General features: G+C 54.3%; 8 protein-coding genes across 8 annotated transcripts; 3 read left to right on the plus strand and 5 right to left on the minus strand.

The window, feature by feature from the left end:
• Positions 1 to 1,792: 1,792 nt before the first annotated feature.
• On the minus strand, positions 1,793 to 2,974 carry NCS57_00084900 (uncharacterized protein; the record flags this gene model as incomplete). Its single annotated transcript, XM_053050925.1, has 4 exons — positions 1,793 to 2,192; positions 2,243 to 2,416; positions 2,467 to 2,600; positions 2,645 to 2,974. 4 exons carry the CDS (start codon positions 2,972 to 2,974, stop codon positions 1,793 to 1,795), a joined length of 1,038 nt encoding a protein of 345 aa, XP_052919440.1.
• A 564-nt stretch (positions 2,975 to 3,538) lies between these two features.
• NCS57_00085000 (Rhamnogalacturonate lyase) lies at positions 3,539 to 5,213 on the minus strand (the record flags this gene model as incomplete). The annotated part of the gene is made up of 2 exons (XM_053050926.1): positions 3,539 to 4,911; positions 4,961 to 5,213. The coding sequence occupies 2 exons, from the start codon at positions 5,211 to 5,213 to the stop codon at positions 3,539 to 3,541; spliced, it is 1,626 nt and encodes a 541-aa protein (XP_052919441.1).
• An 819-nt stretch (positions 5,214 to 6,032) lies between these two features.
• NCS57_00085100 (uncharacterized protein) lies at positions 6,033 to 6,515 on the minus strand (the record flags this gene model as incomplete). The annotated part of the gene is made up of 1 exon (XM_053050927.1): positions 6,033 to 6,515. One exon carries the CDS (start codon positions 6,513 to 6,515, stop codon positions 6,033 to 6,035), a length of 483 nt encoding a protein of 160 aa, XP_052919442.1.
• A 1,963-nt stretch (positions 6,516 to 8,478) lies between these two features.
• Positions 8,479 to 9,627, minus strand: NCS57_00085200 (uncharacterized protein; the record flags this gene model as incomplete). Its single annotated transcript, XM_053050928.1, has 1 exon — positions 8,479 to 9,627. The coding sequence occupies one exon, from the start codon at positions 9,625 to 9,627 to the stop codon at positions 8,479 to 8,481; it is 1,149 nt and encodes a 382-aa protein (XP_052919443.1).
• Positions 9,628 to 11,172: 1,545 nt separating this feature from the next.
• Positions 11,173 to 12,664, plus strand: NCS57_00085300 (Annexin; the record flags this gene model as incomplete). Its single annotated transcript, XM_053050929.1, has 3 exons — positions 11,173 to 11,212; positions 11,279 to 12,327; positions 12,377 to 12,664. 3 exons carry the CDS (start codon positions 11,173 to 11,175, stop codon positions 12,662 to 12,664), a joined length of 1,377 nt encoding a protein of 458 aa, XP_052919444.1.
• Positions 12,665 to 13,723: 1,059 nt separating this feature from the next.
• On the plus strand, positions 13,724 to 16,118 carry NCS57_00085400 (uncharacterized protein; the record flags this gene model as incomplete). Its single annotated transcript, XM_053050930.1, has 3 exons — positions 13,724 to 14,389; positions 14,513 to 15,037; positions 15,090 to 16,118. The coding sequence occupies 3 exons, from the start codon at positions 13,724 to 13,726 to the stop codon at positions 16,116 to 16,118; spliced, it is 2,220 nt and encodes a 739-aa protein (XP_052919445.1).
• A 2,071-nt stretch (positions 16,119 to 18,189) lies between these two features.
• On the plus strand, positions 18,190 to 19,290 carry NCS57_00085500 (BTB domain-containing protein; the record flags this gene model as incomplete). Its single annotated transcript, XM_053050931.1, has 1 exon — positions 18,190 to 19,290. One exon carries the CDS (start codon positions 18,190 to 18,192, stop codon positions 19,288 to 19,290), a length of 1,101 nt encoding a protein of 366 aa, XP_052919446.1.
• Positions 19,291 to 20,594: 1,304 nt separating this feature from the next.
• NCS57_00085600 (uncharacterized protein) lies at positions 20,595 to 22,532 on the minus strand (the record flags this gene model as incomplete). Its single annotated transcript, XM_053050932.1, has 1 exon — positions 20,595 to 22,532. One exon carries the CDS (start codon positions 22,530 to 22,532, stop codon positions 20,595 to 20,597), a length of 1,938 nt encoding a protein of 645 aa, XP_052919447.1.
• Positions 22,533 to 25,053: the final 2,521 nt, after the last annotated feature.

Genomic DNA, 25,053 nt, shown 5'->3' on the forward strand with positions numbered 1-25,053 from the left:
CCAAGCCAGTAATGAATGGATGGTCAAGCAAGTGATTAGAGCTGAAATGATTAAAGAGTAGAGAGAGAAAGAAGAACGACGAGAGAATTCCAAGGAACGGATACCTTGAAAGCAAGGAGGAGAACGTCCTGGGGTTCTTTATTAAATGAAATCAAACCCAGGCTGGTCTGTCTACCTACGCAGAATAAGTGCGACGCTGGCTGTTGGCTGGTCGGGGCGCACGTCTCCAGCTTGGTGGTGTCTTAATTTAAGGCCTGGTGCTTGCTCAGCGAGGCACCACCACCAACAGATTTCCTTTTTCCCCGGTTCCTCGAGTCTGAGGCGCCTCTTGCTCAAATGAGACAGGGATGCCCACCCGACGACGGCTTCTGTTGATGTCTAAATTTGTTACCCTGACCCGCAAAGCGGCCAACCAACAAACCATGAGACCCTGCATACCTCCAGTCCAGTACTGTCAAGACCGCCAGATCAAAGCGCCAGTCTTGCAGGTCCTCTTTAGTACTGTTTGAGCAAGATCCATCGACAAAGCAGTCGGCTGGCTCTGGGAAGGGCGCCAAAGCCAGCGACGCCAAGCGCCGTGGTTGATGTGGCAGTTTGAGTGTGGCGATGTGGCACGACTGGATTGAGAGACCTGCACGTAGTCGCGTTGCAATGGTCTAGCGCTCGACTGACATAAGAGACGAGCGCTTCTGCTCGACGACAACTGTTGATGTTTGGCGCGAATTGCCTGACCGGCGCTTGAGCATTCATGAGCTTGGTTCAGGACCGAGTTCTTATCGAAGCCCTGACCTGATTGGGATCACTCGATCAATTGGAGCCTGTCCAAGATCAGGAAGGATCACCCTCACACTCACAACCCGGACAGCCAGGGTATACTCGCCCAGGTTGAGGTGCTCACAGTTGATATCAACATGACACTCCGAAGGCTTCCAGAATAGGTCTGGCCTGGTTGGCTAATCCATTCGACACACGATTTTAGGTTCCGTACCTGCCTTACCGCGCTTGTTAGTTTGGATGGAGGTTGCCGTGGCCCGTTTCAGAAAACTCAGGGGCTCAAGATGAAACTTGGAGCTGCACCCGTTGCGCCTTCCATGGGAAACGACGCCGAGTGGAACCCGTGGAAACAGCCGCTCGCTCGGCTCCTGCCATCCCGTCCACACGAACGTTGACGGATCACCGGTCTAAAACACCACCAACCTTGCCTCCGCTGCCGAGGCTAAGCTGTGTCTGATTTTCTCCGTTCCTCGTCCCCCTGGACCGTTGGGGATATCCTCCCTAGCCCTATCATCGACCCTGATCCCAGCCCTGGCAGTCTTGGCCTCGCTTTCATCTCGTCCCATGCCGTGCCTGCCGTCGCTACCGTCGCTACCGTTTTCTCGCCAAAACCTTTATGGGGAAGTCAGGAGACTCTGCTCGACTTTTTTCTCTCCTGGCCCCTGCAGCGTACGCTCACCGGCAGACGACTATGTTGCACTCGGGACGATCCTGTCTCCTCCTTATCGGATTGTCTTATGAGGAAACATTGCGCAAAGATCGAAGCTTGCATCTTGGCGAGCGAGAATCGCTGATCAATGGCATCTTCGAAGCCAGTCACATTCCCTCTGGGAATCATGACAGGGACCAAAACACCCCCTGCTGAAGGAAGGCGACGGTCCTCGCCTGTCAAAATTAGGAGCGGAAATACGCTTGTTTTTGTCAAGGTATCAAGTTCCCGACGGGAGAAACCGACACAATAAGATTACATTATCAACACCGCCGTTACCTTCGCCTTGCGCAATCAACTAACATCGTCTTACTTCCAATCTCGCAAGATCGTATCCCCCTGCTTGATTTGCGCCGCTTCGAGTCCATACGCCCACAGAGCGTTCCGATTGGCGACATTTTTGGACTCTCTTCCGGTATCCAGCTCGTCTGTGCCATTTAGATACAGTAACTTGCCTGCCAGTACTTCAACCTCGAAGCAGAGACGAACTGCATCTCCAGCGCTCTTCCACAGTGGGCGGAATAGCCCATTGGGGTTGAACTTGACAGCAATGGGAGCCATGAGCGGAAGAAGCCACCTGACTCCAACAGTTGTCATCAGAAAACCGCCTCGTCGAGTAAGATCAGAGCCCATGGCCCCAGGATCCAACCCAACTACCGAGACATGAGACAATTCTGGGTCTCTAGCGAGGCGGCTCGCCAATTCATGCCTGGAACCATTAGTTGATGATTCTGAAAAGCCTTTTAAGGTTCGACTTACATGAGCATCACAGCGCAGAGCTTGCTTGCTCCATATCTCCGATAACCGGTAAACCATCCTCCACCACTGTCTGGCCTGCTCCACTTGCCTTTGGCGAGCTCCTCTGCTCCAGGGAAAAGAGTATCCCAGCCTTTATAGGGCTCCCCATTGGTGTTGTTTCGTTCATCGTCGATGCTGAAGTCAGTGTCAGTGTATCCCAACTTTATCTGCTTAGAGTAACTCACTCGTGCGACCAACTACCGAGTATGAGGATCCGGCCCTTTTCTTTGTCCATGCTTTGGAGTAGGAGAAGAGCCAACAGCTGGTTCGCCAGATAGTTGACTTGCCAAGTGGTCTCGTATCCATCATCCGTCATGGCCTGCAGTGTTAGCACCTCCTCGTGTCAACACCCTTCTCACTTACAATCTTCTCATGGTCTTGATATGCAGCGTTGAGAATGAGGGCTCTGATTGGGGGGAACTCCCCAGCAGCAACACGCTGGTTGATCTCAGTGGTTGCCTTTCGGACGCTGGACAGCGAGCCGAGATCCATGTCCACTATGTCATGTTGATGTGCTTTAGGAGCAGAACTGAGAACCTTCTTGAGGTGCGTCGCTGTCGCAGCTTTCCTGACAGTATACACGCCAGTGTAGTTGCTGGCCAAGTCAGGTTTCTTGAGGATATCGGCGACAATAGCAGAACCAAGTCCCCCATTGGCGCCAGTCAAGAGGATAGTTCCTTGAGAGGATGTCATCTTGAATGAGGTGGATATTGATTGAATAGAATAGATGAATGGAATCGAGGTTTGTTTGACCTTCATGACGAAGTGCTCGCACTTATACACCCTCCTGTTCGGACCTTACCCAAATGTGCATGCCCCGCTTTTGTTAGTACCGGAACCAGAAGTTCATCAGATTTGCTCACAAATCCGGGTCCAGCACTAACAGATCGGCTGATATAAGCCATTTGACCAAGTCCGCAAAGTCCGTGTCAACTGAGAAGGCTGCAGCCAGATCACGACTGATTAACTCTATTAATCTCCAATGAGGTCACCACAGAGGGGAACCCAATCAGAGGGTGTGAGCCATGGCAGACACAATGCCAAGGCCATGAGTGCTGGCACGAGACTGGTCAACGCAATTTGCGAGTGGCAGGTTGAAGGAATTCACAGAAAGCGGTCGTCACATGCACGGAACGCGCATGTCAAATAGCCGGAAGCAAGCTCAACTAAATTATATGGCCGCTACTAATATGTACAAGGTGAATAAGTCTATCTGACAACATGTCTAGGCAGAGCCCAACATATTCCAACAGCTGCTTAGTAGAACAGCTCAACGGCATCAAAGATGAAGTTGGGGTTCAGGTAGGTGGTGCCAGAGCTTCCCGAGATAACCTCAATGGTGATGGTGTTGGCGCCCTTCTTGAGAGTGCCGGCAGGGATGACAGCATCGTACACCTCGCCGAGACCACGGTAGGCACCACGGGTAACACCCCGAGAGTCGACCTTGGTGGGCGCACCGAAAGCCTTGGTGAAGCTGTTGTTGACGACGACCTGGGGGCGGCCGCTAGCAAAGGCCAGGGTGGTGCCGATACGGAGGGTAGCCTGGCCAGAGATGGCAGAGTCCAGGTTGAACTTGATGGTGACGGGGTTGTTGACGGTCTTGAACAGGGCCATGGGGAAGTCGCCGACGGAGCTGGATCCAACGGTGTAAGTCAGAGGGCCCCAGCTGGACATGCGCTTGTCGCTAGGGTGCATGCGGAGCTGCTTGTCAGCGTTGCGGAAGCCCTTGGGCTGGCCGTCCCAGTCGCCGATGCGGAAGACGCTCGTGTGCTTGCCAGTGGTGATGTCCGAGTCGGCAGCGATGGAGGAGGAGGCGGTGCCGCCAGCCGAGACACTGACGCTCTTGGAAGCGACCTTGAGCTCACCCTGGTAGAGGACCATGGTGTAAGTGCCGGGAACCATGAAAGGAGAGGTGAAGTCGCCGTTGGAAGAGGTGTAGGTCCAGTACTGGTAGTTGCTGTTGTACCAGTGGACGACGCCCTGGAATCCGGACTGGACGCCAGTGGCCTTGCCGCTGACCCTGCCGCGAGAAGCGTCGGTGGTGAAACCGGAGATGGACAGCTGGCTGAAGAAGCTAAAGTCAAAGTCCTTCTGCTTAGGGATGCCAGAGCGGGAGAAGGAGAGGGCGTACGGCCCGTGGAAGCCCTGGCGGTAGGCCTCAGTCTGAGCGTGGTTCGAGTTCATGTAGAAGGTGAGAGCGCTGAAGCCGCCGTTGTTGTTGGTGTTGATGTCGCGGAAGAAGGGGCCGCCGGAGCTCTTCTCGTAAGAGCGCGAGGGGTGAGCAACCATGCAGGCGTGGACATCCTTGGCGCTGTTGCGGAAGCAGTAGACGCCGTTGTCGATGAAGCGCTCCGAAGAGTAGAACTTAGAGCGGGTCTGGCCGTTGACGAGGAAGACGTCAGAGCCCTCAACGGCAGAGCCACCAGACGTGTTGGAGGCATCGCCGAAGGGGTACTCGTCGGGCAGCTTGGAGTTGTCGAGGCGAGCAATGTAGCGGAGCTCACCAATCTTGGGCTCAGACTTGGTGTCGGTGGCCATGTAGACGATACTCTGGCCGTTCTGAACCACGTAGTAGTGGGTGAGGGCAAAGTCACCGTTGTTAGCAGTGCAAGTAACCTTGACATACTTGTCTAGTCTTTAATTAGCATTTGGTTCAGGCAAAAATCTACTTGGACGCACTGCTGATGGTGGTGTACGAGAGAGAGGCCGAGCCAAGGCCAGAGGCGATGTGAGAGGTCTGCGACTTGTATTGGTACTCGGTGCCGCGGAACTTGATGGAGTTGATGGAGCAGTCACTCTTGCTGACGGTGATGGAGAAGCCGTTGGAGTTGCCAGAGTCAACGACCAAGTTGTTGCCAGACTCGGTGGCGCCAAAGGCTGCCAGAGCCGGGGCGGCGCCGAGAAGGGCACCGAGATACTTGAAGTTTACCATTTTCGGGCGACGATATCCAGATCAAGCGCGGCTGGTAAATGAGAGACTGACGATTCGGAGACGAAATAAGCGAGAGAAACGAATCAAGAAAACAAAACGAGAGAATGTAGAAGCGATTGAAAGCACAAACAGAGAGAGCTACGACTTCACCATGGATAGCACCAGGTCAGTATATACATAGTTTCAAGCTTCATCGCGTGCGCAGCACATGCCCCTCGATAGTGGTCCTGACAGCTCCTGAGATATATCGGCAGGTCGCCGCCGATTGGAGGAGAAACCAATCGAGTCGCGCGCTCGGAGGAAATGGTGAAACGGGAGGGCCGAGACTGCTACTCAACCACCCACGTCCCCAAGGGCTAGACAGGGATCTCCCATCCCCCATGTGCCGAAGGTAGGGTCGCCCGAGAGTGGGAGATGGGATCATACCTATAGCTGGCGTGTATAGAGCACGCATTAGGGGTAGGAGCCGAACCTCCGGCTTGGTTGACTTTCTGACGGATTGAGCCGTTGACGGACGGAGCTTGGGATGATTTCCCAATATGGCATCATGGTCGACGGGTATTGGTGGAGATGGGGGGCCGCGTCTGATGCAACCCTCTTGACGGGTGTTCATTTATATGAACTAATAAGCACTACAGTAGCAAATGCGAGATGGAACTTGAGTTTGTTAACTTTTCTGTTACTGTAAACTTATGGCCTTATTCCTGTGACTCTTTTGAGCCAGCTATGGTCCTAAAAGTCAATATCTATCCCTCACCATCCAAGACATCAGATGACAATTGTATCCCAAACGCCGCCCAGCCTTTCCCCTGTAAACCCCTAGACAAAAAAGCCCACAGCCGCCCAGAGCCCAAGAACAGCCACCGCCATTGTCTTACTGACAGAACTCTTGGGTCCCACGCTCTGGCCCCCATCGCTTGTGCTGCTGGATTGCCCACCGTTGTCGTCGTCGTCGTCGTGTCCGTCCCCGTCGCGCTCAATCTGAAAGTTGTAATCGTCTGTATATCCTGCGGGTGTGCACTTGGTCCCCTCTGACATGGCCATCTCCACAGACCAGTGTCCGGATGCACATCTCTGGAATGAGTTGGTCATGCAGTGCCACTGTCCCTCAGTGCTGCAGCCCGAGCCGGCCTCCTCGGCGCGTCTGACAAGTGTCCGGGCGACAAGGTCCTTGGGGGGTGCCTCTGGGATTGTGAGGTCTGTTGAAGGCGTTGCCAGAGATGGGAGTATGAGACATGAAAAGAGAATGAAGAAGGTGGCTATTGTGGCCGTTGGCCGAAGACGGAGAGTAAAGAATTGCATTTTGGATCCGGTGCTCCGGGCAAGATCGGCAAGATCGGAGGCGGAGCCGGCGAGATGTGGGGAAGACGGACCGAAGCGTTGAAGCGTAGACTTGTAGAACCGCAAGTTTCAACCTTGACTTGTCAGGATAAAAGGATAGGTTCGCATTCAAACTTTTCCAGACAATTCTCCCAAGGGGACCTGCATTTAAACATGTCAGGTCCCCCTCCCCCTTTTCTCACATACCGCCTCGCATCATGTTGGCTTGAGTGAATTGCTGCCCAGCGCCATTCTGTGGAAGAAGCGGTGGGGTCGACCCCCGGGACGTGGATCAGTCTCATTGGAGAAGCCAAGGGGGGAAGAGCAGCAACAATGGTGAGATGGCTTTCGAGGACGAGGCTCGAGGCCCGTCACACTGCGTGACTTATTGTGGGTTTTTTTGCTTGTTAGCGGTGATGCCCTTTGCATAGGGTTGGGGTTCCTGATGCTGGGCGGTCGTGTGAATCGTCATGAGGGCTCGTGAGGCTGCCAATCAGGTGTTGTTTTACAAAGAGTGGGAACCTATCCTTCTGAGACAGCTGAAAGCGAGTTTCTGCATCACTGGAACCATTGGTTGTCGAATCAGCTACGATCCTTGGCTGCCGGGGTGCACGTGTAAACGACAACTTGGAACTTGACGGTGTAGACAAGAGACATGGACTGGCCCCGGTATTCATGACGTTGTAATAATTAAAGTGATAAGTCGAGAACTCTACCCCCCTAAAGGAAATGAATATGTACTTGTTCATGTCAAGACGTGAAGCTGCACTTCAGTTCATGGAACACACCCCTCCCAACTTGGCCATAGGTACTCAGAAGCACAGCAACCCTTACCAATCCTCCACCATCGCAACATAGCGGGACATTCCCTCAAGCATTCTCTGGCGCAGTCGCGGGATGGGTCTCCTTGGGCTTGTGCTTCTTGGCCCGTTTCTTGTAGGTGACGTAGGCGGTCCCGGCGAGGGCGGCGACGAAGAGTCCGACCATCACACATAAGACGATGGCAATTGCCTTAGAGGGGTCTTGAGGTTTCTTGGCTTCTTTCGTGGTGTCGGTGGTGCTGTTGAGCCCGTAGGGCTGCTCGAAAGGTCCAAACACAACGTCCATGATGCAATGCTCTCACCAGCTGCTTCGGTGGTGCTGGGGGTGGTCAGTAGCTGGCAATCTGTACAGGAGAGAACGACGAACTATGTGGAAGTTGTAGGAGATACTGCAAAAGCTGTCAAGGTTTCTAATCCAGCCGATGCCTGACGAGTTGCGGTGATAACCTTGCAGTCGGAGGAAGTGAGCGAAGAGGGTTGGGTCTGTCCATGCTGCCTTGGTTGCGGGATGCGCCGTATTTATCTCGTGGGTGAGAGGAACTGCGATATTTGGTCTTATTGAAGCTTAGTATTGTTCTTGAGACCTGTCAGTTTCAATTTTACTGCTGTTTCGCCACGTTTTGGTGGCCTGCGTAGTCTCATTCATTCGCGCTAGCATTCTTTGTTCTTTCGTTTGTAGTCAGAATAATCCATTGATATATCATTTAAGCAACCAACCAGGTGACCGGCCATATCCACAATGGGTAATACGGCTTGTTTGACAGTCCACTAACAGAGCTTGCCAGGGTTGCTTGCGTTGTGAGTCACTCGTCTATTGTTCACCAGACAGTCTGTAACTTTGAAAATGTGATATCAATTGAAATTAAGTACTCATTACATATGGACAATACGGCCCAGCGCTTGGTCCGTATGCGCCTGTCCATGGGTCTATAGTGGTATAAAGAAGAAAAAAATGGTACAAAGAAAACCTTTAGGATGCTCCCATGCGGACGCTATGCATGGATCCATGTGCAGTTTCCCATTCGCCTTCCATGCCGCTTACCTTGCCTTTATCCTGTTCATTAAACGCATGCTGAAACGTGAATTCAATGACCCGTCAACTTTTTCGTAAATCATGTGGTGTATCAAACTGAGAGCACGGTGCCGTTCCAACCCGCTGGGTAGGTGGTGTGCCACGAGCCATCGTCCTGCGATTGCGCAGGGGGTGTGGGCTCAGGGGCTACAACTTGGGCAACCGAGGTGGTGGTGATAGAAGTGACGAGCGTGGTGATGTGGATCGGAGCCTGGAAAGGTACAGTAATTGTTGGCTGAGGCTGGGGCTCGACCTGAGTTTCATGGCCACCCACGTTGGTCTCTGGGGAGGGGTTAACCTCAACCGGGATGTCGTTGGAGGGGGCTGTCGTCTCCTGAGGAATCGTGGTAGTGTCGCTTGTCGTCAGTGTAGCGAAGGTGGTGGGCACGGGAATGGTAATAGTGCTTGTGAACATAGGAGGAGCAGGGAAAGGAGGAGGTTGGACCCTGGTCTCGGCAGGAGCAGAGTTTGCGCAACTGGATGTCGTAGATGTTGTAGAGATCGTCGATGTTGTTGACTCCTGGGTTGACTCTTTGGGCTCAGCGGGTGGGCCTGGCAGTTGGGGTTCTGGTTCAGAGGTCGGCTCTGGAGCTGGAGCTGAGCTCGAGGTCTCAGAGGTAACTTCAGATGTCGACTGGGGGACCTCCTTGGAGGTGGTCGTGGTTGCTGGCTCGCTGATAGGCTCCGGTTCCTGAGACGGCTTGGGCTTGGGAGCACTGGGTTTGGGAACAAAGGGTTCAGAAACACTGGGCTCAGGAGCCACGGTCACAGTGCGGGTGATTGGTTGCGGTTGTGGTTGTTCATCGACGTTGATGATTGAGATGGTGGTAGGAACGGCCTTGGTGACAGCCTTTGTGACCGTCTTTCCGGGGGCCGTGACCGTACTCGCGTCGCCTGTTTTCGTGACAACATGTGTGACGGGCTTCTTCGTCTTGACCACGGTCTGAATGACTGTCACGATCCCATCGCCGTCTTCGTCGCCGCCATTGCCGCTGCCGCTGCCGCTGCCTTGGCTGCCGCTCCCACCGTCATCACTTCCTGAATCGTCGTCGCCAGAATCATTGTCGCCGGGCTCCAGGGGCACAACTGAGTATTTGGGCTCGTCGGCAGGCTCACGAGGAACAATCACTGGTCGAGGAAGTGCAGTGATGGTGGTGTAAGAGGCGGAGAGAGCCAGTAGAAGGGGGAGATACCCGCGCATCTTGACGAGGCTTCTTCGCCAAGGTGACTTTGAATGGTGAATTCAGAATGATGGGGATTGTCCTGTAGTGTTGATATTTATGTGTTGTTGTTGTTGTGGGTGTTTGCAGGTGCTGGCACTGGCGGCTGTGAACAGCCGTCAATGCTACTTTGGCAGTGATGTTTGTGATGCACTGCTGAACGGGGAACGGACGTGAAAAGGTGAGGTAGGTAGAGGAGAGATGCAGATTCTTACTTGAAATGAGAGAAAAATTGAAAGGGAAGGCTACAAACCTGGGGTGCCCTGAATTTAGTTTTAATCATTGCAATTGAGATGGCTGGAGGTTGATGAATACACGGAGGTTGGAGGAGCCACGGCAGAAGGTGACTGGCGCAATTGGGCCAGGGACTGCCGGGGGCTCGAACGTTTGTGCTTCAGCGGTTCAAGTGAAGGGGATTCACCAGCCACCCACAATAGTCGTCTGCGCGCTGTGATTGGCTGGTGCGTCACCCGATGGCTTGACCTGCGTCTTGGGTTCAGCTCTTGGCCGAAAAAGACTGGAGCGCCCTTGCATTGAATGTATGTGATATTTGCTAGGGCCTCAGCTGTGATTAAGTTGCATCAACCCCGATTCCATTCTCTTCTTTTCGAGACTTGGAATCACAACGACTTTGCCTTGCAGTTTGCCGCCGGATTGCGATACCACCCCCGAGTTGCGTAAGTTTAGTGGCGGTGCTAGCGTCTAGTGGCGTCTCCCAAAGTGGCTGGTGTGCCTGACTGAATCCGGAGTCCAGGACCCGAAGTCACGTTGACACTGACGAAGTGGGATGAGCAAACCTGGTCCATGAGAGGGACGGGTTGGGTCAAGAGAAGCATGATGATTGCTCCCGCACAGCCTCGACTGATTTCCCGCGCTGACGAATATCAGTTTTGATAGGGTACAGTAGAAGAGACCTTTCACTTCACTTGAATCCTAGCAGTGACCTGCATGCACCTTGATTGTCGACATGTCACTGGGCGACAATGCGCCCAAGAACTGTCCGCGTCAGATGCTTGGCCCGCAGAACCCAGAATGCTTAAACATAGAACACCCTGCTTCTACGCGCGTACAGTACATAACTTGTACCTGCTTCTGTAATGGGTGGACTGGCTGGGGCAAAAAAGATGCGAGATCCCGTGGAGCGAGCCAAAAGATGACGTCCAACCGATGCTCGGATTCTGATTCTGTTCTAGCTGATGGGTTGGGCTAGGTTGTTGCTCCGCCTCCGAGCAGCCCACATCGTGACGGCACCACCATCCACAACGCCCAAGCCCAAGGCTGAGCAGGTGCAGCGCGTCTGGGCATTTTTCAGGTACCTACCCAAGAGCGATCGCCTACCTACTTAATAAGAGAAGCCTCGTGCCACACTCGACATTGACTTTTCCTGTTCCCTTTTATTCCTTTTGAACTGTCCAGCTCCAAAAGCGCATTTACCCCTCCATCCATCCCTACCGACATATTCCGTTACCCCTCAGTGCGGACTTTGAAATCTCGCGACAACAGACAAAACACTCATTTCCAGCTTCATGTCTTATCAAGGACAGGGTTACGGTCAACCTTATGGCCGTAAGTTTTCTTTCTCTCCAGCTCGTACAGTTGAGCTTTTGCGACACTTGTCTAACACATATTTAGAGCAGCCGCAAGGCTACGGCCAGCAATATCCCCCTCCTCCCCCTGGTCAATATCCCCCACCTCAGCAACCGTACGGCGGCGGATATCAGCAGCAACAAGGAGGATATCCTCAACAGGGAGGTTATCAGCAGCCTCAGGGCCATTATCCACCTCCCCAGCAGCCTCCATATGGAGGATATCAGCAACCACCTCCTCCTCAGCCCTACGGCGCCCCTCCAGGCCAATACGGCGCTCCTCCTCCTCAGCACCACCAACAGCCATATGGCGGTCATTCGCCCGCTCCGCCCGCGCCCTACGGTGCCCCTCCACCTGGTGCACCCTACGGAGCGCCACCTCAGCAGTATGGCGCGCCGCCAACACAGCCAACCCCACCATCGCTGGGCTACGGTCCTCCTCAGATCATTCAATGGGACGCCAATCCGGATGCCCAGGCGCTGCGCAAGGCCATGAAGGGTTTTGGCACGGATGAGAAGGCATTGATCTCCATCCTCTCTAACAAGGACCCTCTGCAGATTGATACCCTCCGTGCAGCTTACGAGAGAGCCCATCGCCGGAACTTGGTTTCTGACATTCAGAGCGAGACGAGCTCATGGTTTGAGAAGGCATTGGTTCAATTGGCTCGTGGTCCCCTTTTGTCCGATGTTCACAACCTCCACGAGGCAATGAGCGGACCTGGCACCAAGGAACTTGTTCTCAACGATATTCTGCTTGGACGATCAAATGCCGACCTGCAGGCCATCAAGAGCGCTTACTACCACACATTCCATGATAAGCTCGAGAATGTTGTAAAGGGCGATCTCAGCATGAAGACGGAGCGGCACTTCATGCTTGTCTTGGCTGCCAATAGAGCTGAAGATTCTGCCCCCGTGGACCCTCGCCAGGTTGACGACGATGTCATGCAAATCTACAAGGCCACCGAGGGCAAGCTGGGCACAGACGAGATTCTGGTCTGCAGCATATTGAGCAAGAGGAACGACAACCAGATCCGCGCCATTGCGCATACCTACAAGCAAAAGTTTAACAAGGATCTCGAAAAGGTTATCAAGAGTGTAAGTTTAGTCTCTATCACACACTCAGCTCCACTTCTAACATGCGTAGGAATTCTCTGGCCACATGGAGGATGCACTCCTCTTCCAGCTGCGCCATGCCACCGACAAGTACATGCACGCAGCCAAGCTTCTCGAGGACTCAATGGCCGGCATGGGCACCAAGGACCATCTTCTCATTGCACGTGTTATCCGCTTCCACTGGGATCGCAGCACACTCGCCAACGTCAAGGGAGCCTACCAGCAACGATACGGCAGAAGCCTGGGAAGCCGGATCAAGGGAGAGACCTCGGGAGACTACAGGAGGACCATGCTGGCAGCAATCGGCGAGCCCTGGTAAACGACTCAACGAGAAAAGAAAAAGAGATGGAAACAATGGGACGGTTAGGATGCAAGATTGCAAGTGGGATTGGGCTTCGCAGCCTCATTACGGCCGTTTTCTATGATCTGGCGTTGGGGACCTGTTTGGCACTGCGGCGGCTCTCGTCTGGGACCTACTTGGGGCAACGGCAGCATAACTTAAGATACCAGATATTAAAGTCATTTCGTTCCTCAAGTCGTATCCTTGTCTCATATTAACTCGTTGAATATTAACAGCTTTGAGTGGCAATATTTATTGTCACACCCCAAGTGGGCAGGCCAGAGCGCTGACAAAGGTGACATGCTTATAACCTGTCATTCTGTTAGAGCAGGATTGCCAAGTAGAGCCACTGTTGATTGTCCGATTGAGTTGACTTTTGCTGCAAGCAGTGGGTCTAATGGATAAACTATTAGCATTAGGTATTAATTGCTTATGAAATGCTAGTGCATAGTTAATTAGTGTGTGTGTAAGAATAATAAAGAAAAGCAGCACCTTAATAAGTGTTTTCACATTAAGGAAGAGTTAGAATTCTATAAAAGAGAGATGCACATATAATGCCTTTATTACACACGCATGTTAGTATTTTTATCTAGACAAACTATAACAGCTAGGCTCGTGATTAGTCAAACCATATAAGCTGTGGAGCAGCTAATAAAGATGCCCTATAATTTAGGCACTAACACGAGCACATGGTGCCACTTAGCTGCGTTATAGTGCATGAAAAAGACGCTAGCGAATTTTTATAAGAAAAAAAGGCCCCCTCCCCTAATTAACGCGCCTTGCCTCTCTCCCGCTCAGTATCCCACGCCTCGGCGCGCGCACAGGCAGCCTAGACCCGGATCGCCTTCTGACTTCTCGGCACAGCAAGTGCAGGGACGCGTCTGGTGAAGACTTCCTCTTGCAGAAGGGGGCTGCTCAATTGAACATTGAACAACTGTAATCTAATCTCGTTTTTTCTTCTCCCCTCCTCCTTTTAATTCTCGATCTTCTTTTGCCGCATGCGAGCTTCTCCCTTTTTCTACCCATCCTTTGATATCGATGGTCGCTGAATCATCAACCTCTATCGACACGCTCCTCGCATCCCTGCAGGATCCCGATACTTCTGCCGAGGGCGAAGCCAGACGCGACGCCTTTGCACAGTTTGTATCGGAAGCATTTGCAAAGGGAAACATGATGGCCCTGCCAGCTGGTGTGCCTGCGCACAACGGTGTGAATGGCACAAACGGAGCCGAACAGGTTGCATCTCCTCCGGCTGCCCCCACTGCGCTCTCTCCTCCAACCCTGCCTAATGGTCACTCTGCATCGCGTCGAGCTTCAAGTGCTTCAGCTTCAGCCAATTCTGCACTTGTCGCACCGATGGAGAGGGCATCGCAGGCTGGCTCACCAGCCCAATCCTCCCCGCTCGTGCAGCACAAGTCACCTCCGGTGCAGCAAGCTGCCCTCAACCAAAGTTCTCATCAGCCTTCTCAGACGCCCAACGGGTTTCAGCACCAACCATCCCAAGGGCCTCCACAGCAGGTTCAAGTTCATGGGCACGCTTCACCACAAGCTCAGGCACAGTCGACAAACGCTGCTCAAGAGACAAACGAATATCAGCAGTTGCTTCAGCTCATTAACAACTCACCCGCAACCGCCGTCCGTCAGGCTATTAGAGATAAATGGGACAAGGCCTTGTTGGGTTCACAGTACCACATCGCTTTCCTAGTAAGTCTTGCATTTCCAGTCATTTACAACGTTAACTGTTATCATCTCGTCTTCGGTCGCACTTATTCACCGTCGCCCACTTCATCTCATCCCCTCTTGAGTATCAGCTAACACACCCGACAGTTGAATGCAACAATGCATCAGGCTAGCCCTGAAACCCTCTCTCGGGCTGTCCGAGGTTTCGGTCAGAACCTGGTGCAAACTTCAAAGCGAGAGATAATGGAGCATCTCAGCCCAGATGACTTTGATGAGCTCGTGGATCTGATACTGCCTCGCGTTAGTAATCAGTTCCTCGACAAGGCACTTGCGAGACGCCTAGAGACGATACCGGCACGACACCTCGTGAATGCGTTGGCACGGGCTGAGCGACTGGGGTACGATGTGCAGGATATCGTCCAAGAGCAAAACGGCGAGCATGTCATTCCATCACTGCACTCAATCTCCTTGCCCCCTGGTTCACAGCCAGTTCCAACAATGGTTTTGAGGCAGTATCAGCCGACGCCACCTCTCCCGCAACAGCCGCCACAGGCAATGCAGCAGGCTCAACCAATGCTGCCTATGACTGTGCCCCAGGCCATCCCACATCCTCCAGGTGTCGTTTATTGCCAATGTGGCTGGCCTTGCACCTCGAAGGAAGCTCTTGACTATGTGAGTTGGAAATGTCAAGTCTCGCAAAGCCAATTTCGCTGACATTGAATAGCACCTGAAGAAACGAGCCTGCGACAAGGTCAGACCTGAGGATCAGGCTGGCAGAGACATCTGCCTGCATTGCGGATGTAGGTTTGGCAGCGGCGGTGGCCTGTTATACCATGAGAAATCCAACGTCTGCGGGACATACAATTCCGAGACTGGAGAACAGATGCGGAACCTGATCGCTGCGTTCCGCCAGCAATCAGGTTCTGGGCAGCATACACCTGCTGCTCCAACTCCACCTCCTCAGGTGAGGAACGTGGTCATGAGCCAGCCACCACCCCAATCAACTCCAAATGTTGCATCTCGATCGAACTGGACGGCCTCCCCACAACCCTCGCAACAGCCACCAAGCGGTACGCCAGGTCGTGATCCATATGCACATCTCACGGAACAGAAACGAATCGAGTTTGAGACCAAAATGCGAGAGGCTGAAGAGCGATATGGAAAGATGATGAGGGATGCCATGGAGTTGCCGGAAGCCGAGAGGGGAGTTCGCCTGGCAAGTCTCAAAAACAGCTACAATACCAAGATGAGCACGACACGCAAGAAGTATGGCATTCGGCTCCGCGAGAGGCGAACTAAAGAACAGATCGCGGCCGAGCAAGCTCGAATCATGGCCCCATCAAGCAACAGCGCTACGCCAACTCGTGATAGCGAGTCTCGTCCGAACAAGAGACCGAGAACTGATACTGAGGAACCAGCGGCTACTGGAGGACCCAACGGTCAACAGGACAGTCCCCGCAAGAGAGTTCCTGTATCAGAAATGGGTGGGCTGTCGGGGTCACAGGCGACGGCTGAGCTCACTGATCCGACAACCCACCTAAACCCAACGCAGCCTCGATATGTGCCTCCAAAGTCGTTGACTGGCACCGGCAGACCGCAGTCCAAGATGAGTGAGACACCGGATCCCGCCCGACAAGGGACCAGTGCATCCCTAGTGGGCACCCAAGCAGATCCCATGTCGATCGATGATGATTCGGACAGCGACAGTGACAGCGACAGTGATGACGACGATATCCCGGCCACCCTTCCCTAATGTTATGGATCAGTGAGCATGAGCACAGGAGCAACGGCGTTTGGGTTTGCATGCATTAGATACCCCCGGAAGAAGAAGCGAGAAGGGACGATAACGGGTACGTTCCAGTGCAGCGGGGATGGAGTTTTGACATTCAACACATGTGATGATGGGATGGGGCATGGGAAACAGGAAACGGATCTGCGACAGGGCCTGCGCGCGAGCTTGGCAGCAGCAGGTCGATAGAACCACGATGAAACCAGGAGAGGAGGGTGGTTCGACATGGGCACAACGGGGAGCTGATCACACATGGGTGCCAGAGACTTGATCACATTGCTATCACACGGAAATCTGGCACCCAAACAAGAAAGATCTTAAGGTATTTGGTAGCACGTCCTGTGACGGCGTCCTAATTCACACTCAATCATCTATGGTTAATAAGACAAGTTGATGCCCAACGTGAGGTGCAGAGTAAATATAGAGCTGACAGGACACAACAAGCAAAGAACCTCGGTTTCCATTGATGCGTGGAATTGATTGGTGATTGGTGATTAGGTGGTGTCGTTGTCAAAGTGAAGATGCAAGCACTTTACTCGAGACTATAAGGGTTTCATGAGCTGCGAGAGGTCGTGTCGCGCGGCTGGCAAGAAAAGAAAAGACGAAAAGTTTCGGGTTCTGGGCCGATGACGGCGTGAGCAAAGTTTTAGTTTCCAACGTCGAAACCGTCCGTATCCTGCTTTGGGAAGCCGCGAGAGGCGACGGCGGTTTCAGCAGCAACAAAGGGGGGAAGGCACCAACAGATGTGTGTGTGTGTCTTCCCTCTAGGCGCCGGCCACGGGTTCACGGGACGTTCCTCCCGTCCGGGGTTCCATGTGGAAGCCCGCACTCTGGTGGAGATGCCCACTGCAATCTTGGACCGCCAAACCGCTGATCGGACAGGAACAGAGCTTTGTGCGGCTGGTTTGAAACGCCAGACGATGGAGATGACCACTCAGAAGAGTGGTGTTGCGTTTTTTACTTTGACTCTTTCCGTTGTTCCTCTTTTGGACTGTTTCCAACTATCGCGAGGTCTTCGTATCGGACGATGCATTGTCATCTCGGCTACCTATTCGCCAGGCCTCAAGAATAATGCCAAGGTGTCCTGCAGGAACAGACGGCTTCACCACTTGCAGCGCTCGCATATCTTGTGCATCCCCAGCAAGAGATGATGCAAGGCCCCAGATAAGCTCAACGCTGGCTCACGCGAAGCCACTGCAAGACAGCGACGATCCCTACGACTTGACTCGACACGAGAGCGCCCAGTGCATCGCGGTCCACGTTTCCCTCTTGCGTCTCCAGCTCCGACTGGCTGCTCTGGCGCCGGCGCGGGTCCCAGGCACGTTCGGTTCGCCTCTAGCAGTGTGACGGGCGCTGGGCTGGCTGCAAGGGTCTGGCTGCTCACTGGAGGGAATTTCTTGCGCCAGAGGGCGTTTTGGATCCGGCGACTTGAAACGGTGAGCAACGACCAGGGCCTGCTCGATCAATAGGCTTCGCTGCTGGCTGTATCGCCACCAGCCACGGCTCGCGCCTTGGAGCCTTGGGAGAGCAGGGCCCAGCAACGCTAGAAGCCTCCGAGGCTAGAACACGGCCCATTCGATTCGCTTTGAAACCCGCCAGGGGCCATCTTGAACGTTCGTCATGTGGGTGAGCAGCGCCGTGACTGGCCCAGCGACCGCTGAGGAGGCAGGCGAGCCAGGGGGTTCAAGCGAGCTTGTAAGAGGACTCTGGCGGTTTTGTCGACGAGCGTTGCCCCGGATTGTTGATAATGCTACCTTGGGCCACTCTAGGGACGGCTCTTTCGTTTCGTCTTTTTCTTCCCTCTCTCTCCGTTTGTTTTCTTCACTCTTTACTTCAAAGCTGGCTGTGCCAGGTGCATTTTCTTAAACTACTGCTAAAAGCCTCGTTTCTCCTTTCCTTTCGTTTTCTCTGCCAGTTCAGACTTGCTCTCGCTTCTTGTCTCTTCGTCCAAGCTGGGTCTTGTCTTTCGCTCATCACTCTACGATAACCTCCTTTCTCAGCTCTGTTGACAGTCGCCTTTACCACTACTACCACCATGGTTCCCATCTTTAGCCCTACCGGCTTTGGCCGCTTCCTCGACAGTCACAGCCGGCGTACTTCAAGTAGCACCTCTCACAAGCCGGCGCTGTCACCGTCACTGTCACAACCTTCTACCGAGCCAATGGCAACCGTACTCATTGGTCCCAAGCAGCAGCGCTTCAAGGTCAACAAGCAGCTCCTCTGCGCAACCTCGCCCTTCTTTGCCGAGCGCTTCGACGACCCCTCCAACTCCTCGAGGTCCATCTCCCTGTGGCTGCCCCGTGAGTCGGCCTCCATGTTTGGCCTCTTTGTCGACTGGGTCCACCTCGGTCTCGGTTTCCGTCAGCATCTCGATGAGGCCGTTTCCAACGCTTATGATGCTGGAGATGAGGCCACTCGCAACATCCACTGGTCCATGATTCGCCTGCACCTATTTGCTTCCCGTCTTGGTCTCTACCGCCTTCAGGATCTCTCTATGGACGCCATCCAGGACCTCTACCTGCGCTGCGACTGGGATGTCCCTCCTGGACTTGTCACATTCCTCTACACAGAATGTGAGGACCTCGCCGCTATCCGACTTCGACGCTGGGCTGTCGCCATGGTTGCCTTCTCCTTCACTGGCGGACCTCGCCTTACCTTTCACCCTCAAGACTCTACTGCCTCGGAACCAGCTCGCTTCAGTGACCTGCTCGAGGAGCTCCCGGAATTCGCCGCCGACTACGACATGCACATGAACAAGATGCGCCTCTCAGGACTCGACATCCGCTTCAAGAACCCGCAGCTGCGTATCCCGGCCAACCGCCTCCGCAACGAAGAACGCGCCTTTGGTTTCCGACAGTGCTCCTTCCACTCACACCGCGCAAGCGTCGGCGAGCGCCGGTGCCCTCACGATGCCGGATCGTCAAAGCACCGCCGCGTGCACCCGCCGGGAGCCGCCGTGCCAGAGCAGAAGGGCTCCGAGTCGACCGGTCTCACGGCGCCGACACGGAGGTACCGCGACGTCGTGCCCAAGCCCCTATTCTCCGGCCCCGCGGATGAGGAACCGGGAGAGGACGACGACGAGATAGCCAAGGCCATCAAGCACGTGAGGTCAATCTCGAGTACGCTCAAGACATGAGGAACGTTTTAAACCCTAGAGTTTTTTCCCTCTCCCACGCGTCGGCGGTTGAACCTTGGGGGGTCTCCTTTATCACCGTCATACCCCCGTCACCGCCAAAAGACGGACCGAGCTACCAGCAACCAGGCACGAAACTCTGCTACACGAGGCAAAACACACGTTTTTCCCCCCTCTCCAAGAACCTTTCCGGGGTGCAAACGTGCTACTGTACCAGCCAGCGCCCATGTAACTGAACTTGGTGGCTCGAGTCCCATCCTAGCACAGGAGCGCTGTGCCCTCCCTCACATCACCCCCCTATGTCCGCGACATGGGGGAGCCTGACGTCTGTCGACGATGCTGGTCATTCCAACCGGCCTTTTCTTTTTGTTAGACGATAATTCCCAAATATTATACTACCCCCGGCGGGAGCTCACTGGACGAGTAAAGCAAGCCTTGACTATGATGTAGATTAATATTCTTTGTACCTAGTAATTAATACCAATGCACATACGAGAAGAGACAGCAGCAGATGACCACAATGCCTTGACATGTCCGTTGATAAGAGTCCTCACACCTTCATTGTCTATCAAGTCGTTGATGCATGCACTCATTCACATCACAATGGCCAAGAATAGTTTTACATCATTTTAGTCATTCCTCATTCTATGGACATTAAGCTCCTTCATGCCTCTCGTCTAGGCTATTCCCTTTCGCTATCGCGTCCAGACGAGGGGGTAGATACATCATGTCCTCATGGCGTCATCTCCCCTTGGCGGAGATGCCCGTCCATACTTTTCCCCCCCGTTCCAAGAAAAAAATAACACGGCAAAAGGGGCGGCTCTGTTTGGCCGGCCAGCTGTTCGTTCCATCATATCATCATGAAGCTTGCAAGATCATTCCAGTCCAGGTTCTGGAAGCATGAGAAGAAGAAGAAGTGGTAGAAAGGAAAGAATTCCCGCTGAAAGCAAGTGAGAAGGGTGAGGTCTTGTGGGGGGGCAAGTATGGTTGGCCATCGTGCGAGGACATGTTCCAAACACAAGAGGGTGTTACATGATGCCGACATATAAAAGGAAATGGTTGAGAAGTGGTCGAAGAGGGTGAGATGAAAAAAGAGGTGCAACAAGAAATGGAGCTGTCGTCGAAAAGCTGCTGCCGTCTAGATAATGCATCATGCGAAGTGGTATGCGTCGTGTGACACCAACAGGTCATGTTCAGTCGATATGTCGGCGTCCATGGACTCGTAAAACTCGTCAGACAACATGAACGTTCTGGGCAAATGTACAAAGGAGACATGAAAGAAAACATAAAAGCACGTGGTATCGTGATTAGAGAGGTGATTCGGATCGGCGGCGGGGCCGGTCTCGACGGCGGAAGTCCTTAAGTCGTTCGTCGATGTAGGCAAGTCGGCTTGCGAGGGAAGATCGGGTAACAGCAGGCGTGTTCTCGCTCACGCTCAACTGCTGAACCGTGGCAAAGGGACGGCGAGCGGCATCAGCATCGACGCCATTGCCGTGTGAGAGTCGGTTGGGGTATGAGAAGCTAGAGCCGCTCAAAGAGAAGGGCGAGCCAAGTCGTCGGGGAACCTCGGTGACGGGAGGAGCCAGCATGTTATGATCGCCAGCTGCCGGCTGAGAAGCTTCGAAGAGCTGTTGCAAATTCTTGCATGGCGCGATCGTCTTCTCAATCTCGTCAAGAGCCATTTGATGCTCTTCCTGCTCCCGGCGAAGAAGTGCGTCGGTGTCTGATGTAATATCGATAATAGAGGCGGGGTCCACCCAGAGATCCGAACCAAGGCTAGGTCGCTTGGTCTTTCTAGGCTCGTGCATGGCTTGCTTGGTCCGGCGCTTCTGGGTGGATCGGCTGCGCGTGAGTCGGACTGGGGACATCAAAACACGGCGCGGGCCGCCCGTGTGGGTTTGTCGCTGCTGCTTCGCGTCCACGACGAAGCTTGAGGGTAGGGAGCTTGACGAGCTCGAGCTAGGCCCGTAGCTATGCATAGGGAAGGGAGAAGCGAGCCGGGTTCGTTCCGACTCGAGCGGCTCAACTCCAGCAACGGGCGCCAAGGATTCAACATTTGGTGGCGGAGATGGGAGCTCATCATCAGGTTGAGAATTGGTGAGCTGGGCCAGAGGACCTTGTAGCTGCATAGATTCAGAGGTGCTGACCGCCAATGACATGGCCATATCTTGACCTGAGAAGACCGAAGGCGAACGGGCGAGTCCAGCACGGCGATTCCAGAATCGAGCGGCCGAGTTTCCGTATGGGGTTGGGCTAGGAACAACATGTTGGTTACCACGCGCGTTTGTCCGGACGCTCATCTTACAAAGCTCGCGGAGTTGAGCACGGGTAGCGGCACAAGTGTGAGGCCACTGCACATATGGGCCAGAGGGTCCCTGGGCGGTGGGGGTAGCACTACCGCTGTTCTGGTCGGCGGCACTGGCTTGGGCCTTGGATCCTCTCCAGCTTCTCTTGGCCTCTCGAGCAACTCGCAAGCAGACTCCGTGAGGGGGAATACCACTCTTGCCAACGCGGAAAGGTGTGACTTTGGGATCCTGCAGGTACATCGTATATGTGGACCACAGGTGGTGAATCATAGGCCTTGTCCACGGCGCCCTCCGCAGTGTATCTCTAGGAACTGCCTTTTGGGGCGCCTTGATCGTCTTATCGTTATCCTCGACGGATGACAGCTCGGCAAAGTTATCAGCCTTCTCGGTGTCCGGACTCACACATTGGCTCAGTTCCTCTGAGCTGATGGAGAAATAGCTGAGCAGGGATGTGCTAGTGTGAGTAGAGTGGGCAGTAGAAGGCCGACTGGATTCGTAGTCTGGGCTAGACTCGAGGCTACTGAGAGTCGAGTCGATAGACCAGTTCGGATACTGTTTCGGGGAGAGCTCAGGCAAGGCGCCGGGGGCGGGAGTCTTGGGAGGTGAGAACATGCGGTCCGAGCCGCCGTGCGGTGTCAGAGGCATGTCCTCCATGTCGCTCAGTTGTGAAATAGGATACATAGTGTCTTCCATCTCCTCGTCCATAACGCGGGGCTCCTCAATACTGGGAATGGGGATATCGGCCGCGGCAACTGACGCAAGGAATTGTTGGGTGGGTGCATTGAGATTAGACGCATTCCTCCTCTTGACTCGGAATCGCGGTCGCGGGGGCGACGGGGGTTGTACTTGGCCTGCGAGAGTAGGCTCAGGCGTCGTGGGGATTTCGTCGCGACGTGCGCTCCGCGACCAAGGGGCCGCGAAAGGCTGGAAGGGAGGCATGGTGGAGCGGGAGCAACGCGAACTGCGCAGCGGTGTCGCGTGAAGCCCAGGGGAGCTGGTATATAAGTAGCCAAGGGAGGCAGCGTCAGGCGGACCGGTTCGAGCGCGGAACGAGACGATGCAAATGTTTCGGTATGCGACAATGTTGTCTTGGATCCAACACGCGGGCCGCAGAGTTGACGGTTGGCAATTAGCGTTATCGGCAGTCTCGAAGCCCAAGGTTCAGACGTTGGCGACGTTGCGAAAGGATATTAAAGCCTGCGGTTCGTGGTATAGTTTTCGTGGGTATATTGATTCTGGTCCCCGGAGACGCGAAGGTGGGAAGCACGCAAGGAAATAGGTTAAGGATTTAGTCGACCCGATGTTATGACATGTGCGATAGGTAGGTAGGCAAGGAAAAGGGGGGTGTCTTGGTCGTCAGTCGTGATCGTGATGGTCGTCTGTGGCCGTGGTCGCCGGCGTCCAAGTTGTTGTCACCGCCGCGGATCTTAGTAGGGACTCGCAGGCGCAAGTGAGCGAGGGCGACTGAGGGCTCTCAGCCAGGTGTCACCGTCGCGGTTTCAGGTCCCAAGCTGGACAGACGGTAGACAAGCTGAGCTCAAGCAACCGAAGGACGGCGCAAGAAGCACAGAGGAGCACGGGGGACACGTTGAGCGCGCAAACGAAGGACTGGAATGGAGAAGATGTGAAGATGAGAAGAGAAGGGAAAGGCGGCAGAAGGAAGAGAGTGTGGGTGTGGCGGGCGGATGGTGTGTGATATGTACCAAGTGAGCGCGCTGAGTGGAAGGTGCAGTCGGCAGGTAGGTCTGCTGTGTGCTGTGTGGGTGGGGAGAGGGAAGGAAGTACAAGTACAGGTACACTTGACGACCTGAGGTGCCCTACAACTGGGCAGCCAGCCAGCACACCACAGCCAGAGAAGAGAGAGACCACGGCCAGAAACAGCAGTCGGGGGGATCCAACTGGACGAGGCCCCGTCGAGGTGGGCCAGCAGCGAGAAGCGGGTGGCGCGAACGATGCTGTCGAGGTACCTGGCAGGCGGGCTGGGCTGGGCTGGATGGTGGATGCCGGCCCAGACGGGACTGATCAAGGTTGCTTGCTTGCTGCTTGTGCTGTGCTGTGCTGTGCTGCTGGTGCTTCTGCTTTGCTTTCTTGCCTGGGGCCACACCCTGGGACCGGCAGCAGGGAACAGGGCTTCTGTAACCCCGTGGTGGTCGTGTCCCCTGTTGGAGCAAGCTTCTCGAGGTCCACTCACTGCGCAGAGTCTGAGGGTCGACGAGTTAGTTGGGTTGCGGCCGAGCTAGTGCAGAAGGGGCCCTTGACCAAGCCCACTCTGGCAGCACCCGTCACAGGAAGAGGGCTCAAGCAGCGGTCAGTGGACGACGAGGGCACGTTGCGCGAGTTCGAGCAAGGGCCCTTGGATAGTCTGGTTAGTCTGTCGAGTTGATAGGGTGCGGCTGGGGACCGAGAGGTTGATCGAGACCAGGTGATAGAATGGAGATGAGACGGTCGACCGAGACCCTGCGTTGATAGTCAAAAGATGGCGAGGCGAGAGTAGTCAGGGACGGTGGATGGATACTGCAAGTAACTAATATCTCGACGTCGACAATAGGAGAAAGAATGGAGGCTTCGGTTGTGATTCAGGTCAAGGGTGGCGTTTGATGGCCGACTCCTGAGCCTTTCCCACGGTTCAGAGGCGGTCAACCACAGCCCGCCGTTGGTATTCACTTGGACTTGATCGGGACCTCGCATGTAGGTACGCAGCAGATGCGGCGTATGGCCAACGCGGGTGCGGGCGTGTGTGTGCGTGTCTATCTATGTATCTATTGTATTCCATCCAGGAGTACGGCTGAATACCACCGCACTCGTACATATAATAGCAAACACCAACAGACTTTTCGATGCTTTGGTGCGTATTCAAGTTTTCGACGGACTTCGGGTCCAGTAGAATGGGAAACGCGATCTCAGCCAGTAACTCCCGTTTGTTTGTTATGATCGAGGCTGAGACATCCATCCGCAGCACAGCTCTCGAGTCTCGTCCTGGGGTCTCGGGTAATACCACACCTTGGTGCAAACCCACCATGCAGACGGGCCAGTTGACAATTGTCTATCGTTTGGCCCGGAGCGAACGTCAGCTTCGTAACTAAAAACAAAGGTCGGCAGCTAGGATGAATGACGATGGGCCGTCTCGTCCTGCTTGCTCGTCCTGCCCGTCCAGAGGCTGAGCGTCGACACACGTTTCGTCCCCTGCCGGAAGCCCTGGAGGCGTAACAGAAGCCAATGCACGTCGGCGGCAAGAAGACAAGCGACTCACACACATAACTTATCGGACTGAGGGGGGCATTTTTCGCACTACCGACGCAACAGAACGGGTCAAGATGACGATGGCACCAACGTCAACATCTGGGAAGCCATCGTCTCAAACGTCTATCTACAAACGCCCTACTGCCCAATTCGCACGAATTCAAAGTTTGCACGCACTCTGCTAACCTAGAGCGCCGTCTCAAAAGACGAACAAAACAAC

Source organism: Fusarium keratoplasticum, chromosome 1, assembly GCF_025433545.1.
Source record: "Fusarium keratoplasticum isolate Fu6.1 chromosome 1, whole genome shotgun sequence".
Taxonomy (NCBI): Eukaryota; Fungi; Ascomycota; class Sordariomycetes; order Hypocreales; family Nectriaceae; genus Fusarium; species Fusarium keratoplasticum.